The sequence below is a fragment of the Pituophis catenifer genome, unplaced genomic scaffold (assembly GCF_029215685.1).
Source record: "Pituophis catenifer annectens isolate HBS135680 unplaced genomic scaffold, rPitCat1.0.hap2 SCAF_2, whole genome shotgun sequence".
Classification (NCBI taxonomy): Eukaryota; Metazoa; Chordata; class Lepidosauria; order Squamata; family Colubridae; genus Pituophis; species Pituophis catenifer.
Genome location: NW_027256882.1, coordinates 239,902,752 through 239,924,591, shown reverse-complemented (window position 1 = coordinate 239,924,591; position 21,840 = coordinate 239,902,752). Strand labels below are relative to the sequence as shown.

At 36.0% G+C, this 21,840-nt stretch overlaps 1 protein-coding gene across 1 annotated transcript in view; it reads left to right on the top strand.

The window, feature by feature from the left end:
- The window catches only part of MEGF10 (multiple EGF like domains 10), a 75,812-nt gene extending 54,903 nt beyond the window's left edge, over nt 1-20,909 (top strand). Inside the window, exons 13-24 of the mRNA XM_070935684.1 lie at nt 2,628-2,774; nt 5,181-5,315; nt 6,306-6,434; nt 8,910-9,038; nt 10,042-10,170; nt 11,825-11,953; nt 13,392-13,628; nt 15,049-15,176; nt 16,108-16,231; nt 16,373-16,417; nt 17,663-17,869; nt 20,749-20,909. Of these exons, the coding sequence (XP_070791785.1) occupies nt 2,628-2,774; nt 5,181-5,315; nt 6,306-6,434; nt 8,910-9,038; nt 10,042-10,170; nt 11,825-11,953; nt 13,392-13,628; nt 15,049-15,176; nt 16,108-16,231; nt 16,373-16,417; nt 17,663-17,869; nt 20,749-20,909 (1,700 nt within the window). The remainder of the gene's footprint in view (nt 1-2,627; nt 2,775-5,180; nt 5,316-6,305; nt 6,435-8,909; nt 9,039-10,041; nt 10,171-11,824; nt 11,954-13,391; nt 13,629-15,048; nt 15,177-16,107; nt 16,232-16,372; nt 16,418-17,662; nt 17,870-20,748) is intronic.
- The last annotated feature ends 931 nt before the right edge of the window (nt 20,910-21,840 follow it).

Sequence of the window (21,840 nt, the reverse complement as noted above, 5' to 3'; positions counted from 1 at the left end):
TAACAATTCATTGTTAATGTTAACCACAGTTTAGATTTCAGGCAAAATAAAAATGGAGGTTCCCAGTCTCCTCATCACCGTTGGGCCACAGAAGGAGAAAAGAAGAACACACAAATTTCAAGCTATCTGTAGATGATATTTATTTTGCTAAACAGTAATTTGGGATTGTAAACAAGTGTAATCATAAATGCTATTTCAGATTAATTTCTCTTATTTCCATAGATTATTAAACTAACAAATAATATATTTATAATATATTCATATCATATTATGTATTAACCAAAATAAATTATTTAATTTATTAACAGAATAAATTAAATTAACCTGTCTACTCAAAAATAAATTTTGTTAAATTTAATAGTGATTTATTTTGGGAGATGGGAAATAAGAGACTATTTATATTGGATAAAATACATTGAATGAAAACATCAAAAGCAAGAAAACAACCTCTGAAATAAATCTCTCTTTTTTGTTTGGTCCCAGTAGAAAAAAATTATCTTAAATTGCTTATTTCAAACTCATGTAAATTAATTTCTACATCCAATTTTTAAGGTATGATGTTTGCACAGCTTTCAGTGGATCTAATGACACCCAGCATAGATTCAACAAGAAATTTAATTTATTTGCAAATATAGGTAGCTGAATTTAAAATTCTAGTAGAAAATGTCTGCTCTAAGCTATTGAAAAATAAGTTACGGTACTTTGTGACTTGATTCAGAAAACTGAGCTATCTAGACAAGAATCAGCTTGCAAGAGGTTGATGGTACAACCTCTTTTATGTCTTGACAGTCAATTCAAAGTCCATTCAAATTTTCATTCAATCGGGAAAAATAGCCCCTTTATACTTGTTCAGTATCCTGTATAAAATTAGTTTCTGAGTTCTTGTCAAATTTCAATGTGATTCATTTTCCACTACAGTTATTTCTGTCATTATTTCGCTAGCAAATTTGATAAAAAGACCTGGGTCATAATAGGTTTAACCTACATTCCCCTTTATTCTAACCAAGAAAGATATTTTCCAAACAGGATTCTGTTCCCATCTCCCATAAGAGTTAATATATGGATTGCTGAAAGGAGATTTTTTTCCCTTAGTTTTACTCTACAAAGAAAAAAGGAAAGGAAAGAGAATAAAATAAAAATATCTATTTTAATACCTTTCAAGTATAGATGTAAATTAGCAAGATAGCATGATAATTCCAGACATAATATACAATATATGATTTTTAAAAAGGGAAAAAAGTTTAGTTTTCCCAAATATGTCAAATGATGTTATGAACTTATTAACTGTAAAAGAAAACAAGTCAATATAGTTCCATTGACTTGTTTTGCACAATCAAGTGAACTTTTGTTTAGGTTTTTTGTATTCCCAATCTATATATTTTTGAATAAATAACATCTAAAATTATTTAATTTTTGCCCTTCTAATAGATTAAACTGGGATATTTAAGCTATTCAAAAGAGAATATAATCACAAAATATTGCGATTATATTATACAATGCTTTAAGGCAACGTATTCATAAATTGCAGAGACAAGCGAATACTGTTGAAAATAAGTCGGTCTTGATCTGAAACTCAATTGATTCCATCATTGGCATAACTGAATAGCACATCACTAACTATTTTGGTCACCTAATAATTTTGGTTTCTTATTTCTTATAGCAATTCTCCCCCTTTCTCCCTACTGTACCCAGAGGCTCCAACTGGTTCAGAATGCGGCCGTGCGAGTAGTTACGGGTGCGTCCCGCTACTCCCATATAACACCACTATTGTACGAGCTGCACTGGTTGCCAGTGGTCCTCTGGGTCCGCTTCAAGGTGCTGGTACTCACCTATAAAGCCCTTCATGGCACGGGCACGGGGCATTTGCAGGATCATCTCCTACCGGCCTCCCGCCACCCAGTGTGCTCACATAGGGCTGCCCTTCTCCGGGTCCCCTCAGTTAGACAGTGTTGGCTGGCGGTCCCCAGGATGAGGGCGTTCTCTGTGGCCGCACCAACCCTCTGGAATGGGTTGCCCACCGAGCTCCGGACTTCCTGACCTCCACACCTTCCACGCCGACCTAAAGACATGGCTCTTCCACCAACTACCCTGATCTGCCGCGGATTTTAACTTGGGGACTTGGGAATTTTAAATTGGTTTTAATATTATTTAATTTTCACTTATTGTCGGGTTGTCCTATTGCTGTGAACCGCACCGAGTCCTACGGGAGAAGGGCGGCATATAAATCTGACTAAAATAAATAAATAAATAAATACTTTGAGCTCATTCTGTCCCTGTTTTAACAAGAAGCTTTGTTTAATGACAGGGACCCAAAAGTTACTTCTTGTGGCTTCAAATATAGTAAATAATCAGATATACATAAATAATCTCTATATCAATGCTCCTTTTTGGTCAGATGAGCATTACTTGCTTTGCAATTTGCAAGCTTCTCCTTAGATAGAAAGAAATAGTCATATGGGGCATAGAGTCTAGCACATCACTTGGTATGTTAGTAGGTGTATTGAAGTCTATGGAAATCGTGCTGAAACTCCAGACTTACATTATGCTTCATTCACTATTTTATTTCTGGTAGTTTTATTGATCTTCTAGTATTGTTATTGATAACTGTATATATTGATTGTTTTCAGGTATACATTGTGACAGTGTATGCGCTGAAGGACATTGGGGTCCAAACTGTTCATTGTCTTGTTACTGTAAAAATGGAGCATCATGTTCTCCAGATGAAGGAATCTGTGAGTGTGCACCTGGTTACAGGGGTGCTACTTGTCAAAGAAGTAAGTTTCCTGTTCCTAGTTTATTATGATTATAATACTAACATATATGGAAAAGGAAGAAGATACTGATTAAGAAGAACCAATTGAAACAAAATAATGGCAATAAATTATGGCAATTATATGGTCAAATCATATTTTAAAACCACACCTTTGGGGGTTATTTCTTAATATACTTGTATAGTTGTATTAATATAATATATAATATACGGTAATATTACATATGTAATATAATATAGTTGTGTTGATTTACTTTTCATTTTCTATTTCCCACTCTATCTAATTACTGTTCTCTGCTCTAAGTCTCATGTTTCTATGCACTCTACTCCCAAATTATATTTTTTCCAACTGTGCTTCTTTTAGTCATAAACTTTTTCTGAAAGTATCCATAAAACCTTACCAAAGAATGGACATTTTCTGTAATCTATTATATCTTTATATTATCATGCTATCATACATTGTGAGAGGACACTTATAGCCTCACTCTGAAAGCTGGAAAAATATGACTTTATTATATTTTCATTTTAATTCTTCTAAGCATTTTGTGTTAGTTATTATAAAGTAATCTGACTCATGACATGAGAATTTATGTAGTAGTCTAAGCTATAGAAATTGGTACTTCTTAATTAACAAAACAATCTTAGTGGTTAATGTTAAACCATCCCTTTATCTATGGGATATTTAATCTATCAAATTTACTCCCACATCAACCCCATTGAATTGAACTGATGCTACTTGGAAGCCGTCCTTAATGAATAGTTTGCAAGACTAACAACAATTGTTACCATCTCTAATGACTTTCAGAGTTAATCATTCAGTTAGTGCTGAAGCGCTGTAAATTAAATGAAGTAATGGCATTATAACATAGACATAGCCTGGAGACTCTCTTTATTATATATAGTATGAGACAGGATAACTTCTTAGTATATGTGGGACAATATTGCATTTAAAAGGATAGTTGCACTAAAGATGTTTATATAACTGTAGCTAACTTATATGAAGAGAGAAGGGGAAAATTATGAATGGGCATTTTTTTTACTGAGAATTTGATGTAACTGGAATGCTTTCTTTTTCCTTCTTAAGGAACCTGTTTCAAAGACATCAGGCTGGTTAACTAGACAATTCTAAAAATGTAAAGGCAAAAGTTAGCCTTGTAAATGTTAAATGCTGTTTAATAACTTGAAACATTTGTTAATATATTGATTGGTCCTTTAAAGGAATGCCAGAATATTAGAGTTATAAAGATATAAATTCTACCCAACAATTTATTTCTTCCTCAGTCAATCCAAATGGGGATCTCCCTCTCTCTGAAAAAAGGACTGGCATTAGAGCGAATAGGATTTTTTTTTCTTTAAATCATGAATGGAACAAAAACAAACAGCAGCATGCAGCTGTCTGCACTTGCTTTTGTACTGAGAAAAATATTTAAACTACTCAATTGTAGTGACAATTATGACAAGGAAACATTTAATTACAAGCATAATGGTTCTATATACAGTGACACTATAATAAAAATAACAGCAATTTTAGGTAAAATTCATTGTGTATCAAGCTGCCTTTAAATCTCAAATAGTTATTATCTATCTGCGAGACCGCCTGCTGCTACCAACGACCTCCCACCGACCCGTGCGCTCCCACAGAGGGCCTCCTCAGGATGCCATCAGCCAAACAATGTAGGCTGGTGACCCCCAGGGGGAGGGCCTTCTCTGTGGGGGCTCCTACCCTCTGGAATGAGTTGCCCCTTGAGATAAGGCGAATCCATGACCTCAGTGCCTTCCGTCATGCCCTTAAAACCCATCTTTTCCAGCAAGCCTGGCTGGCTTAAGAAGAAATTTTTTAAATTCTTTTAATCGGTTTGTGATTTCTTAATTTCTGGGCCAAATTTATATATATATTTAACTGTTTTTAATATTTGTATTCTATGTTCTTATTTTGGCTGTACACTGCCCTTAGTCCTCAGGGAGAAGGGCGGTATATAAATTGGAAATTAAATTAAATTAAATTAAATTAAATTAAATTAAATTAAATTAAATTAAATTAAATTAAATTAAATTAAATTAAATTAATTAAATTAATAATTGAATTGAATTGAATTGAATTGAATTGAATTGAATTGAAGGAAATTCACTGGAAGTTGAAAACGAATTTTGAAAGAAGCAATAGTATATTATTTTCATAATGTTGCCAAGAAAACAAAAAATAGGTCCATAATGTCAGTGGGGATTCAACTGGATGAGGAGACCAGCTTGATTTGAAGAAGATTTAATACTTGAAACTGTATGAAACAAATCTACATAAATTAGAACTTCTCCAGTATTTCTAAATCTCTCCAAATGAATTCAGCTCAGTTCTTTTAGATTAGATAAGTATGTGTGGAAGGTGAATATGATAGCACCATTCTTCTTTCAGTTTGTTCTCCTGGATTTTATGGACATCGTTGTAACCAGGCCTGCCCCCAGTGTGTTCACAGCAGTGGCCCATGCCATCATGTGACAGGACTATGTGACTGTTTACCTGGTTTTACTGGAGCTCTCTGTAATGAAGGTAGGATCACCAAATAATGCCAGCAACTGTTTGCAGTTTTATCCTTATAACACATTTATTTGCTAGGTTTGTACAAATCATTGTAAGAGTTGCTATACTGAGCAGCATAGCCTCATTCAGTAAATGATACATAGGCCTATTATTTACAGTCAGAAAATTAGATCCAAATGGTGGTTCTGCATTTTCAAGCATCAACTTCATTGTTATATATAAAATTTATATCTAAATACATATAAATATTCTTTAAAAATCATGGTTCGCTTGGTGGCAATCATCATCATCATCATCATCATGTGGAGTCTGGTAAAATCTTTCCCAACTATCATATGATGGGGTGAACTGCAGTTCATGAAAGTTGATTGTTAATCAGAAAAAATGCTTCCAGACACTTTTACTTTTTGGTTACCTTGTGCTAACAAAAAATAAGTCATGGAAATAGTTTTCCATATATGATATTTTTACTTACTGAAATAAGACTATTGAGTACTAAATGAGAACAAGGACTAAAAGGAAAGGGCCTTGGTAAATATACCACACCGAAACAAGCAGGGAAAAAGAACGAAGATATAAACAGAAGACAGACAGAATAGTGAGTCCTGGATAATGAGAGAATGTGAGAAGTCTGCAAAGATAAAGAGAAGGAAACCAGAGAAATGGATGAGAAAAACAAAGGTTATAGAAAAAAACGATACTGACATCTGATTATTAGTATAAAAGTATCTTAAAAATAGCAATAATGATAGCTATTATGTAGGCCCCATCGTGCTTTAGAGAACTCTCTGGGTGATTTTGAACATCAGCATATTGCCCCAAAAATCTGGTTCTTCATTTCCTCAGAAAGATGGAAGGCTGAGTCAACCTTGAGCCTGTCAGGATCAAATTCCAGGCTGTGGGCAGAGTTAGTTGCAATAGTGCATTGTAACCACTGTGCCACCAAGGCAGAAAGATAAAAACATAAATATTCATGATCTCTGTATTTTATTTGTGTAGTTTGTCCAAGTGGAAGATTTGGAAAGAACTGTGCAGGGGTTTGCACATGCACAAATAATGGAACTTGTAACCCAATTGACAAATCTTGTCAATGTTATCCTGGCTGGATTGGTAGTGATTGCTCCCAGCGTAAGTACTAGCATTTCCTTCTTTGGGAAGTTTCTATTTGGGGGATATTTCATTAGAACTTAGTTCATAAAAACTTTTTCCACACAAATAAAATGATTAAAGCAGCATGACTAATTTATCTCACTATATTTACATATCTAATAGTGCCTGAAATATATGTCATGTGCATTTTCTGTGTTTGAAAAATTCAAACTTTACAACATAGCCACTAATATAAACTCTATAAATAATTCAGTAGCTCTTAAGTATTTGCTGTACAAATAAATAAAAACATTCGTGTATTTTATCCACGGAAATGTTCACAAAGAAGAGGCTGGAAAATATGGGACTGTCCTTGATAAGTGTATAAAGACAAGCACAGCTGTAACAGACTAAAACAGTGTCGGTTTTTTCCCCTTCATGTAAAGTGTTTTGGAGAGAAGTCAAGTTTCTCAAAGATACAAGTTCTTTCCTATATGTAGACTCACACATTTTCTGGAAAAATATGTACCTTTGTGTGCTCACCACCTACTGGCCAGTTGCTAACTAAGAAGTAAAACTCAGATAAAGACCAGAATGTTTAGAGAACAAAATGGTTGTCCATTAGAGCAGGGGTCTCCAACCTTGGCAAATTTACAACTTGTGGACTTCAATTCCCAGAATTCCTCAGCCAGCATGTGATGGCTGAGGAATTCTGGGAGCTGAAGTCCACAAGTCGTAAAGTTGCCAAGGTTGGAGACCCCTGCATTAGAGTACTGAACTGTTGACTGGCTGATGGTACTAGAGTTTGGGCTGTAATGAAGAAGGAACTGGCATACTGAGCTTTGCACACATCAGTTCATCTAAAGAAAATTTAAGACTTAATCTAGCGAAAGTACAGCAAGGCACAGCTAAAAGGAGAACTGAGTCATCGGGGGCCAGTAAAAAGAAATTGTCATTATAGAGCAAAGCTAGGGAGAAACAGTCTACAACTTGAAATGAATGAAGATTAGTTGCAAGTGACTGATTCCCCAAGAGAGAAATAGATACAGTAACAACTAGTAGGATAAGAAAAGACTGTGTAGAGACCGAAAGTGAAAACGATTTAGAAAGGTGGGAAAACTGAGAAATGTCATTTAAGAAGAATGTACTCCCTGATGTATACAGTAATTACTATCATATTGTTGCCAATGTTTTTGAGAACTAGAATCCCTTCATTTAAAGAGGGGGATTTTGGGGGGGGAGGGAAACGAGCTTTTGGTGATGAAATGTTTCTGAGAGAAGTTGGCTGACAAAATTAGTGGGCACAGAAGAGACTAGTATAGAAGTCATATACTTAAGGGAAATAGTACAGAAGTGGGGGAGAGTTACTATTGCCTTCCAACAGTATATTTCACTGATAATGGCTTCATTTAGTGACCTACTAAATGAGGAATTCTGTCCTCTATTAGCAAAAATAATTGGAAGACTTAGAAGAAATGTTCATGGGTAACTTACCTATCCCATTGATTAATGTAGATTTAGCTAATTGCTTATATATGCATAAGAAGTTGATGGAATTGGAGGACTTTTTAAGACAGTTGGGAAATTTCAGGAGAAATGTTTGCTTGCTGGGTTGCTGCTACTCTTCAAGGGTAGTACAGACTGAGGAAAGTGATGTGTGCAAGCAGCATCCTTCTGGCTGTCTGTCAGGAAGAAATGTCACGATCTTTGCAACAGAAGTGAGAGGGTGGCAGAAGCTCATGTTCAAAGTGGCCAGTGATTAGTACAACTGAATGAATCTTCCGCACCTATCTTCAGATGTGTTCTGCATATGGTGGTCAATGCTAATGGAATGGATGAATGGAACAGGCCGAATGGTGTGGAGAGACTGGGAGTTAGATTAGATTCCAGGAATATGGTAGTGGAGGCATTGGGAAAGTTAGTTAAAAGAACAGGACTTAATAGTGTTGCATCCCTTTTCTTCTGAGTCAGTTGTTTCTCACCTGGGTCCAGTTCTGGACTGTTGTCAACCTTGGCCTCCAGCTACTGTTGATAAATGATAATGGTTCTTGTTTCCTTACCAATAAGCAACTGATAAATTGGCAAAAAGAAGTAAATGTGCCAATTGAAGGAAAGGAGACAGGTGTTAAGCCTGACTTTTAAACTCTGGAAAATCTATTTTATGTCATTCCTGTGAAAGGAATATAAAGAAAGAAGTATCCCCATTACTTTAAAAAGCCTTTGGAATTATTTCCATAAAACTCTGATTTTTTAAAAATATATGCGTGACTTGGCAACCCTTACTCATCATTGGCTTCTCCACAGCAAATTGTTCATTATGGAGGACATTTAAAAAAAACCCAAGCTAACCAAAATTTTTATAGTCTCATTGTAGTCCTACTTGCTATATTTTTAAACATTGTCTTTAAAAATTGGATAATTTTGCTATGTATATTTTCTCAGACAAAATTCATTCTATATTTATTCTGCATATTTTTGTATTGCAATAAGACTAACTGATTTGTTTTGTTTCAGCTTGCCCTCCTTCTCATTGGGGCCCAAACTGTATTCATACATGCAATTGCCACAATGGCGCTCACTGCAGTGCTTATGATGGAGAGTGTAAATGTACACCAGGATGGACTGGTCTCTATTGCACACAAAGTGAGTTAGACATATTTACCTTGATCAATGCAGAAACAGTAATATCAAAATTAAAAATGAGTGGAACTGCTGTTGGGTGACAAAATAATCCATCTGCTTTCTGGGTTTTTTTTTAGGAATTCTTAATGCCTTCTAGTAATATTATTCATAAATCAGAAAGTGAGAAATGGTATTATATAGAATATAAACCAGAATGAAAAATTAGAATTCCAACAGCTGTGCATGTTTCGAAAATAATTACAAATGCATCAGACTTGCATGAATATAGCACCTTTCTATTCATTTAAACAGTTGGATCCCCTCCTTCCCAACTCAAAGTGTCAATGCTTTAAGACTTGAATGAGTGCATTAAAGGGAAGCATGGAGAAAGTGAGGTTGCTTTTAAGAATTACAGGAAGGTCTGCAGCCATACTTTTTGATGTTCACATAGCTTTTTTTCCCCAGGATCATTTATAAAGAATGTGTAGCCGTCCTACTATTTTTTTACTAGTAATGGCAATTAGTTCTCAAACAATTATTGATTTGGAAGGATGGGGAGGGGGGGGGGCGTGGCTTCTGAATATTCATCTCCTACAATTATAATAATGATACAACATTTATATTGCACCAGAATTACATAATTTTAGGAAGAAATACAGAGTCATACTGTTACTCTGGGTTACCAGAATCCTTACTATTCAAACTTCAGTTCTTTTCTGCTCTGATGCAAAATAGTTTTCTCTCTTGAAAATCGATTGGATTTCATTCAAAGTAATGAAGTCATGGGATTTAGAACATAGTTTATACAACTTTAGAATTATACCGTACTAAGATCCTCCTAAGGAAGTTCAGCAATTTTTATTAGAGAAGTGTTAGTTCAATTATAAACACTTTTAAAGATAATAACATTTTATCTTTTCTTTGGATTATGAATTGTGTATTTTTAGGCATAGGTTATTTGCTTTGGAGTGGTGATTATTGAACATAAACGGCTTCATTTTATTTTCTTACTTTCTTCTTAAAGGATGTCCACTGGGGTTTTTTGGGAAAGACTGTGCTTCAATCTGCCAGTGTGAGAATGGAGCTGACTGTGATCACATTTCAGGCCAGTGTACATGTCGCACAGGATTCATGGGAAAATACTGTGAACAGAGTGAGTTGGAAACTTTTCCACACATTGTTAAGAGAAGATGTATGTATAATTAAAACTTACTAAACTCTTTTTTCATATTTAGATTTAGGCTGACTATAATAAAATTTTACACGGATAACTAAGTGGATAAGACAAAGACAATGATACTTAATACATTATGAACCGTAATGTACACATCCTGAATTCAATCCAAAGTGAGGTTATTTAAAGTTTGATCTTAAATCATGATTTTCACTGAATTTGGTGGGATTAAGAGAAGGGACGCGGTGGCTCAGTGGCTAAGGCGCTGAGCTTGTTGATCAAAAGATCGGCAGTTCAGGGGTTCAGGGGTTCAAGTTCAGGGGTGAGCTCCTGTTACTTGTCCCAGCTTCTGCCAACCTAGCAGTTCGAAAGCACGTAAAATATGCAAGTAGAAAAATAGGGACCACATTTGGTGGGAAGGTAGCAGCGTTCCGTGCGCCTTTGGCATTTAGTCATGCCGGCCATACGACCACGGAGATGTCTTCAGACAGTGCTGGCTCTTCAGCTTTGAAACAGAGATGAGCACTGCCCCCTAGAGTCGGAAATGACTAGCACATATGTGCAAGGGGAACCTTTACCTTTAAGAGTGCATAGTTAGCTCCTTAAAATTGCAATTCTAAGCAAAGTCACTGGCATCCACATTTCTTTGAAATCAATGGAGTGTAATGTAAACAGGGGGATTTAGATGGAGGTTTGTATTCTAGGTGAAGTTACTTTCAATAATATTTCATCAGTTTAAAAACAATCTACAATTTTTTTTTCTTTTCCTCTAAAAACTGGTATATGTTCTGAATATTATAGTTGGCTTTGGTGTATGATGAGAAACATTTTACTAGTATTTTTCCCTTAAACTTTTTTTTTCTAAAGAAAATGTTTACAGTTAATACCCAGGAAACTACATTTTAACTTCAATTAATGCAATTACTAACAAACATATTTTTATAATATATGTAAAACATCACAATATATTTTATTCCGGTAGTTTGATTTCTATTGTAACGAATGGTTTCCCAGCTATTTTTAGCAACCTGATTTTCTGTAGAGCCTCTTTAGAAAATTGGTGACAACATTATCTTCTATTGAGTTAATACTATGTTATACATGCATTTATTTTAAATTGTATTTGATTGCATTTATAATAATCTTTCAGCACATCAGAGTATGGGTTAGATATAATGTCTTCTTGTGAAACGTCGCCATCTGGTGGTGACCGATTGCATCTGCAGGCTTTCCATAAGAATTTATTCATAGAGCTTCAAGAAAAACTAATCTTATAAACTAATCCGGCTACAGCACTGTAAACATACATACGTGACTTTGTTTCATAGGAAAACTTCCTATCATGAAATAGGGCTTTTATTTCTCCTTCTTCCTGCATACACTCAATTCATTTAAGGCCTGCTTTTCATAAAACAGTGGGGAGAGAAATGTTGCATAGGAAATAGACTCTTTCCTGCCCTGCTGATCAACCGATACCCATTAAGGTAGCAAATCTTCACTCGCCATTACTAAGAATTTGGAAGTCCTAGTTTTACTCTAAGCTGCTCATAGTCACTTATGACTAGTTTATGAATCTGACTGCAAACTAGAATAAAGTAAAAACTCTATGTGCTTTTTTTCTTGCTTTCTAAAGAGTGTCCCCCGGGTACTTACGGTTATGGTTGTCGGCAAATATGCGATTGCCTGAACAACGCAACTTGTGACCATATCACTGGAACCTGTTACTGTAGCCCTGGCTGGAAAGGAGCAAGATGTGACCAAGGTAATATTTTCTAAAAATTGCTCATTAAAAAGGTGACATGACTGCCTCCCAGAGTATATTTGTGTGGGTGCTTTTGTTATTTCAGTTTTTGGATTAGAATACTAGACAACGATGAAGAATGCTGAGAGTTTTAATTTCACAATATGTGAAGCTTATTAGGATCTCACTCGCACTCGATATATGCATAATCAGAGACAATTCTTTATACTTTACATGGCACCGACCTCTTCCTAAGCATGATTAAGATCGGACGTAATGCACAATTTAATGTATGTTAACTGTTTTACATTAAGAGGATTTGATCTGAACTAAATTGATTCAGGATTAAAAATTAAACATCTACCTATTTGATCTAAGTAACATTTCCATGTCTGCCAATCAGATTTTCCACTGGCCAAGATATAGTGTGACAAGTTTGATTGCAGGTCCCCCACAGGAGATGGGCAGAAAAGAAGAGACAAAGGTGTTGGGCAAGCACCTTCAAGCCACAGACCCTTGTTTTCCTTCTTTCTTTTATGCTGCTTCCTTTTCCCGTCACTGACTCACTGCCTCCAAAATGGCTGAATTGAGCAGAGGAAGATATGTGTTAGCCAAAGTGGCAAGCATTGTGCAGACACTCTGCATAATGCCAAGACTTGTTGATGTAGAGATTAATCAGCAATACTTAGTGTAGGTTGCCAAGTTTTAGCAGTATCTGGCAGACTGTTTTCAAGGGGGGGGGGGGGGCGGAACTAAAACTAGTTTGGATGAACCTCAGATCACAACAGTTAGATAATGCCGGTAATGGATTGTTCTAAAGTCTCTGACAGCTTTATTGCTGACTGGAAATTTGAGTCCAATTCTATTCCAGTGCTTTAACTAATGTACTACTCCCTGTGAAGTGATTTTTAAGAACCAGGACTCTTACAGCAACTCTTTTAAATATATAACTCAATAATGTAATGTAATTGTTATGTGAAAGCATATTTTCAAAAAAAAAAAAATCTGAGTACCAGGCACCTTATCCATTTTCAAGCATACTTAAACCATTTATAAATTAGTGTATATTAGACATTTTCAAAACATTTTGAGATTGAAATGTGATGATCCCCAAATGCCCTGTTTCCACCTTAGAACAGCCATTCTAAAATTAATTTCTAATTTTAGAATTAGAAATAATTTATTGCAGGAACTGTACCCATTTCCTAATAGTATGTTCTAACTCAGAGATGGGGTGGGCGGGGGGGATTGCTACAGTGTCAGAAAACTGCCAGTAGATTAGAACAGAGTTGAGATTGAACAATATTTTCACTTCAAAACATGTCATATGCTTCTAGTATACTGTATATTGTTCCGGTTAGGCAATCAGAATTAAAATATGCACATAGGACTTCTTTTATATGTTTATGACTGACTTTTTCATTTCTTTTCTTTTTCTTTTCTTTTCTTGTTTTTGCAGCAGGGGTGATCATTGTAGGAAACCTGAACAGTTTAAGCCGTACTAGCGCTGCCATTCCATCTGATTCTTACCAAATTGGAGCCATTGCTGGAATCATAATTCTTGTCCTTGTTGTCCTTTTTCTGCTTGCATTGTTCATTATTTATAGACAAAAGCAGAAAGGGAAAGAAACAAATATGCCAGCAGTTACCTACACACCTGCCATGAGAGTTATCAATGCAGATTATACAATTTCAGGTAGGAATATAGTACTGCAAGCATTAATTCTATCTCTGTTAGACATTTAGACTTTCTGGCTTTTCTTTGAAGATGTTTCACTTCTCATCCAAGAAGCTTCTTCAGCTCTGAGCTTCCGAGCTGAAGAAGCTTCTTGGATACGAAGTGAAACGTTTGCAAAGAAAAAAAACCAGAAAGTCCAGTTGCCTCTTGAAAAAGCACCTTTGGGACAACCATGACCAGGATGACTGAGAATCTCCATAGACTACATCTGTTAGACATAATTTTAGCAAAGAAATTTTAAAAATTGTTTCAGTTGTTAGGGGCGTTGTACATTATTAGCAAAATCTATAGGAACAGAAGATTTTGCTTTGATTGATTAGTTGATTATGTGCCATTAAGGTGTTTTCGACTCCTAGTGACTGCATAAATCAGGAGTATCAAACTGATGGCCGATCGGCCAAATGCATCACAGATAGACCATGCCCCACCCCAGCTCTGCAAAGAGAAAAAAAAATGTCATGATATGTCATATGACATCACATGACATGATCAAGTTTGACATCCATGGCATAGACCACAGTGCTATGAAGAAAAATGAAAATCTAGAATTCTTTCTTATATCCTCAGTATAGTATTTTATAGTTGAAATTATTTAGCATCTCCTACTTGTTAACCACTAACTTCCTATACATTGCTTAGCTGTAGTCATTACAATCCCCAAATGTAATGTAATGTCTTTAATCCAGCAATATTTGATCTTCCAGATATTGTTGAATTCCAGTTCTCATCTGCCAAAGCAAGAATGGCTACTATTAAACAATGATGGGAATCCAATATTTGGAAAATTTAGTTACCTGTTTTGCTTTATCAGGACAATTTATAGACAGATATTTCAGTAATATATGGGGAAACCAAACAGATCAACATTCATTGCTCCTGCTAATGAACTTATTACCTATTATTTAAAAAGAAATTGATATGTGGGTGTGGGAAAGTAATGGATGTATGACATTGCAAATTACATGGCTTGAGCAATATTATATCTGCTTTGACCTTTATAGAGACTGAAAAACAATTATATTTCATTTTGGTAACAAGCTGCATTTGAAACATCCACATAAAAACTGATGAAAGGCCAGCAATAATTTGAATTATTAAATAAATTTTTAGAGTGCAGACAGAGACATGCATTTTATTTTCATAAAGCTGTGAAATATTAAATGACCATTTAGTATATTTTTTTAAAGAATCATAATAATTGAGGAAGAGACTAAATTCAGAAGATGAATTTAGGAGTGAAAAAGTAGTGCAAAGCAATGATATAAACCATTCTTAATCTGTGCTTTAATTCTAGGAGAGCTGTTTGATAGTTCTTAAGAATCACGATATAAAAGCCAAAGATGGTTAGTGATAAAGATCTACTTTTTTTTCTTTTCAGAAACCATTTCTCATAATAATGGTGGAAGCACTAATAGTCACTACTTCTCTAACCCCAGCTATCACACTCTAACACAATGCTCAAATACAGCAAATGCCAACAACGTGAATAGGATGACTCTGTCAAAGGTAAGAAAATAAAAAGCCTGCATACTTTGTGCTACATGGATGTATGAACTGCCTATCTCAAAAAAGACTATACTTATAAAACACCACACTGTATAGAACTTGTCTTCTTTACAGTGGTGGTATTCAGCCGGTTCGCACTAGTTTGGGTGACCCGATTGTTAAATTACCCACCCAGCCCCGCTATCAAAGTGGATCCAGGGTGCTGCAATGGAGAAACGGGTAACGGAGCAGCTGGCGCGAGGGAAGGAGAAGGCTGATTTCCCTCTTTCTTCTCTCTGCTCCTCCTCCTTCCCTCATGCCGGCCACTCCTTTGCCCATTTTTCCATTGCAGTGCAGCGCAGCACCCAGGATCCACTTTGATAGTGGGGGTGGGAGGGGATAATTTGCCTGGCCAAACTAACCCTGCAGTCTCCCCTACATTGGGCCCCAATCATGCTGCCAACTTAATTCCTCACCCCTCTCACTTTTGCCCACAGACTGACAACACCCCCTGCATGCAGCTCCATGGGGAGGGGGAATCCCTCCCTCCACTTCCCCCCAATTCTTCACCTTCCTGCGTGAACTCTCAGGATCATCAACTCCTTGTCTCTATGATAATCTCCCCTCCTCGTTCCTCGGAAACCTTGCCTCTTAAAGGAGCTGCATCCAGAAGGCTGAAACAGCCGTAAGACCAACATGCAGACAAGCAACCCTCGAAAACAGCCTTTTGGCAAAGGGTGGAAATTTAACAACTGGTTCGCCCAGGGTCAGGTTGGCCATTGTGGGAGGCTCGTCCTGCATGTGCAGTGGAGCTGGAGGACAGGGATGGGCCATGCCTCCCACAACAGCCAACCTGACCCTGGGTGAACCGGTTGTTAAATTATTTGATTTCTGCTACTGCTTCTATACAATGAAATATATTATTATTTACCTTTCTTTTAATTTGAAACAGTCAAACAAGAACCAATTGTTTGTGAATCTTAAAAATATGGATCCTCAGAAGCGAGCCCCCATCATGGATTACACAGGGACATTGCCAGCTGATTGGAAGCATGGAGGTTACCACAATGAATTAGGTAGGAACATAAAAGTAGACAGTTCTGAACCTGATACTGTAGATTTTAGAAATTAGGAACAATTAGTGCAATAAATATAACTATTCCCAGCAGAAGAGACTACTAATATATTTAGATTTTCTTCTTATCCATTATTTACAGGAGTTTTTGGAGCTGACAGAAGCTGTTTGGGGAAATCCTTGAAAGGTGAGTATGAAATTTCCCCCAAAAGAAAATGCATCAGCATATGGCAGATTTCTTGAAGTTGGACAATCCTGGACCTGATCCTATTCTGGATAGAACCCATAAAAATATGTAGGAACTATAAAGTAATACTGAGAATATGTTAATTCGTGAACCTCAGAAACATAGGTAGCCCTCAACTTACAATCTTTCATTTAGTGACCATTCAAAGTTTACAACATTGAAAAAAGTAACTTATGAATCTTTTTCACACTTATGACAGTTGCAGCATCCCCATGGTCATGTGATCAAAATTTGGACACTTGCAACTGACTCATATTAACAACTGCAGTGATTCACTTAACAGCTGTGGCAAGAAAGATCGTAAAATGGGGCAGAACTCATTATCTCAACTATCTTGCTTAGCAATAGGAATTTTGGGCTTAATTGTGGCTGTAAGTCGAGGACTGTCTGTATGTTCTGATACTATGTAAAGTTTTTTTAATATGTTGCATTACTCCTGAACTTAAAGGAAAAGAATACAAAAATAGGTTTTTCCCTTAGGCCCTTTGAGCATCTTTCCACCCATCATTTTATTTAACAGAGTTAGAAACTTTTTGGTTATTAGGACTACCCTCTGCTCAGTCAAGAAATCCTTATTAAACTATTTCCATATACAGCTGCACCACCTCTGCTCCCAATGAATGTTAGCCCATCATCTCTTTGGTTACATTTTTTGGTTTCACCAGCAAAAAAATATGAATCTTCAATACCCCATAACCTACACTGAGGCTAAACATTCTGAGCTCCTTCAATCTCCCTTTCTAAGGTTTAGTTTTTCTTCCTTATTCTCTGAACTTCTTCAGTTTTATCTGAATGTTAGAAATGTGCCCAGAATTCATTGCAATACTGAAGTGGAAATACTAATCCCCATGATTCAGAAACTATGTTTATGTAGATACAGCCTAAAACAATGTTGGCTCTGTCTACAGCCTCATCATGACACCGATTTATATCAAATTCGTAATTGGCTACTATTCCAAGGACTTTCATTTTCATTAAATTCACTGTGAATAGTTGAAACAATGCAGAAGAAATCATTGGCTTAGCATGAACTAATTTGCCGATTTGTTTCACTGTTATTGCTGTATATGTTGCACTAGAAATAGAAACTTGACAAATAACCAAAACATTTCAAAGAATAATTCTAATGTGTTATTCGTTGTCATTCTATAGTACTGTTAAATTATAATTTTTGTGTTTTCTTAGACCTAATAAAGAATTCTGAATATAATTTAAGTAACTGCTCCTTAAGTAGTTCTGAAAATCCATATGCTACTATTAAAGATCCACCAGCGCTTATGCCAAAAAATTCAGAATGTGGATATGTTGAAATGAAATCACCAGCACACAGGGATTCTGCCTATGCAGAAATTAATAACTCTGTTTCGTCTAACAAAAATGTATACGAAGTTGGTAAGTGCCAATTTTAGAAATTTACCACTTATGTGACAGTAACCTTTGTTCTGTTTTTCTCGATTTTGCTTCCACATCATCAGTCTGTCAGTTTCTGTGACTCTACCTTCTATTTAAATACAAAATACATACATACATACATACATACATACATACATACATACATACATACTGGTAATGAACAGCTTGATTAAAAAAAATCTTAAATTAGAAGGCATTAGGATGGTTTCCTAGGAGGCTCCCTTCTATCTTGTGTTGTCATGATAAATTACTATGGGAAAAGGGGAAAAACATTATTTTAAGCAGAAATTATTTAAGTGCTACATGAGGACTAATTCATTAGTTGAAAAGCTACAACGTTAAAGCTTTTTCATATAACTGATTAAAAAATTGCTAGTGAGCTCAAAATGAAGAAAATTAAATTTATTATGCCAATAAACATTCATTTATGAAATAAAAATACTGTGAAAGTGAAGAACCTTTTCACAATTTCATTTCGGTTATTTGGTATTTTCTGAATTACAGTATAAAATTGTTGGATGTTATCATCTGAAAACTTGGCAGGACTTATTTCTCATAAGAGGCAACTATGGCCAAAATTATTTCCAATTTTGCGAAGAAATGAAAATGTTATTGGCAGCTCTTTAAAAAAAGTTTGTGTTCAATTTGGCATGTGTCATCCTGTTATGTAATTCAACTACAATTCCTGAAAATTCAGCTCAACTTCAGATTTCTTGTCATGGAAAGCAGGGTAAAATAGATTAAATAAACATATAAGTGACACGGGAAAACAACAGGTGATATGTTGTGCTTTCCAGTTATTATTAATGGGAAAGCACTGAAGTTGGTTTTGAATTAAGTTTAAGATTGGAGCCTAAGCTTCATTTATCTTGTTTGGCTGTCACGGATGGACATTAAACAGCTTGAGGCAGAAAGTGGGATCAGTTACCCTGGAAAGTCTGTGTTCATGGTAAATAAGATAGGGCCAAGAAGGAGATAGGACAGTCTATCTGGAAGCTCCAGGGCAGTGGGGGTTTTTACCGGTTCACCCCAGTTCAGGCGAACTGGTAGTGGCAGCGGTCATCATGGATGCTCTGCGCATGCACAGAAGCGCGGCACATGAGCGAAGTGAGCGCGCACACTGCACGCTCACTGTTCCAAACCACTAGCGAAGGTAAGTGGAACCCACTACTGCTCCAGGGTAATGAAAGACGAAGATGCCCAGCAGAAAGACTTTTGTGGAAACAAATGCAGCAACTCTATAGTGTTCAAGCATAGGACAAGAACCAATGGATGGCAGTTTTAGCAAAGGAAATCCAAATTCTAAATAAAGAGGAATTTCAGGACCATGAGAATGAATAAGTAGTGAGAGTTGCTGCTGCACCATCATTGAATACTTTCATTCAAAGTTGGAGAGTCAAATATCCTAGATAATTCCAAAGCTTTCATATTGATTTCAACATCACATTAACATATTAAGATTTTTCCATAAATCTGCTTTTATTGTTTTATTATTTTATTATCTTATCTTATTATTTTATTTTATTTCATTATTTTATTTTATAACACATTGTGTAGCCATTTTAAATAATGACATGTACATTAATGTACTTTATGTATATTAAAATACCATTCCACTTTTTATATACATTAAAATATTATTCCAAAAAGATACCAGATGATCATATAACCCCACAATATGAATCAATGATTCCTCAAATTGTTTTATACCTCCAACAAAGAAAGTTGATTATCCTTTCAAGCACCTTCTTTGGGGAGTCCAATATGGTCATAATACAAGTTTTTGATGAATCAATATCAAATACATTGATACATTTTAAAGTTTGTAAGGACATGAAGCCCTTGACAGGGCATTAGCAAAGATTTTTATTCTTGAGTCCTTGTTTTGAATATCTCAGAAGTTCCATTTTAAAAATATACTTAAACTTTAAATAGAGATATTTTACTTCTTCCACGGATTCCTTCAAATAATTGAGTATTTCAGATGCTTTTGAAGCAGCCAAAGCATCTGGTGTACATGGATCCATTAGGACATACTTAAGTTGAAATATACCACCGCTGTTGTGAACTGGAAGACCAAATTTAATTTGAAGTCAGGCTAAATCCTAAAAACAACCATTATATAATAAATAGTTTAAAGTCACAAAAGCTTCTACTCCAGGTTTCCAATAGAACCAATGATGGGTTGCCCCTGGTTCGGACCGGTTCGCAAGAACCGGTAGTAAAACCGGCAGGAGGCTCCACCCACTGACCTGGATGTCATCAGGAAGCTTCTGCACAGAAGCCCGTGGCCCCATTGTGAACCAGTAGTAAAGGTAAGTAGAACTCACCCCTGAATAGAACATTTTATTACCTATTTTTAAATTAGATTTTCCCCAAAGATTTAAGTTTTATGAGTTTCATTACCAATATGACCCAAAGATTTTTCAGCACACATACTCCTGGAAATAAAACACCTTTTCTATGATTGATTGGTTGATTAGATTTTTATCCCACCTTTATCGGGGGGGGGGCAATGTTAGATAATGTATATATCCCCTCACACTTTCCTGAATTGGCCATTGTCTTGCACCATAACAACTGTGAAACACAGGAAGTCTCTGGGTGACATTGGCCTCATATTTACCATTGATTGAGGCAATTAAGGGAAGTTGTGCTACCTCCTTTGGGTGGCAAGCAAATGGGGATGTCTCCTTTTCTGGCAAAGCTACTTGCTATTAGCAGCTTCCTCCCTTTGAGAGTCCTGTTTAAATCATGGAAGGTCCTAAATGAATGAATTCATTAATTTTGATTAAATTTTAGGATTCTTTCTCGCTTACAGTAACAGAGTAATAACGCATACTTTTTTTCAATTGCAGAACCAACAGTTAGTGTTGTCCAAGGCAATTTAAGTAATAATGGACCCATCAGCCAAGATCTTTATGATTTACCAAAAAACAGCCACATCCCTTGCCACTATGACTTGCTGCCTCCTCGGGATAGCCCTGCATCTTCAGACAAAGATGAAAACAGTGAATAACCCTTGATGAACATAATCATGTTATCTTGAAAAGTGGAATCTGGTTATTCTTCTTCTGTTTTCCTACCTGCATCCAGTAAACATTTGCTGTACATAAAGGAGGAGAATCAAACTACAGTTTCTATATACTCACTACTGATGAATAGATGTTAAGCTTGGAAGGTCATGTCAGATTTTCCATCAAACTTAAAAAAAAAATAAAAGCCAAGCATTTACATTGTGATGCATTGGCTCAACATCCAAGCTTACGGAACAATCCTTGTGAGAACTCTACTGCTCAGAAGAAGCAGCCATCTTTCACTATCTCAACTTATATATGTTGACATACATTTTCTTTCTTTTTATGACCCTGTAAACCCTTTATTCAGGGTAGGGTCGGGATGACTGAATGGAGCTGAATGTTTACTGGCCGGATGCCCTTCCTGATGCCTACATGCAGTAGAGATTTTCTCTTTGCGCCGTGAGAGGGAAACATCTGCTGCTACAATAGGATTGAACTCTCAAACTTTTGAGTGGGAGGCAAACATCTTCATTACTAGGCCCCCACACTGCTCATAAATGTTGACATACAATCAAGACAGCATAATCTGCCAAATATTCACTTAGCCAAGTAGCCAGGATTACTAATTATGGGTAGGGGCTATAAACAAGAAACTGATACCACTTTTTCAATGGCAAAGATGGTATAAGGAGATACTCAGAGTATACTCATCACAATCCTGGACTGATTGGACAAACCTCCAAGGTATTTATCACATTGCTGATAATGGAACTATAATACAGAACAGGAATAATTTTGAATAGGAGTGAATCAGTGAAGATTGAAGATTGAATGAATATGTCTGGAGACCTGTATCATGAAATGGGATTTGTCATACCTGTTGTTGGTTCAATACTGGCTATTCTAACTACAATATTTGTTATATGTGAG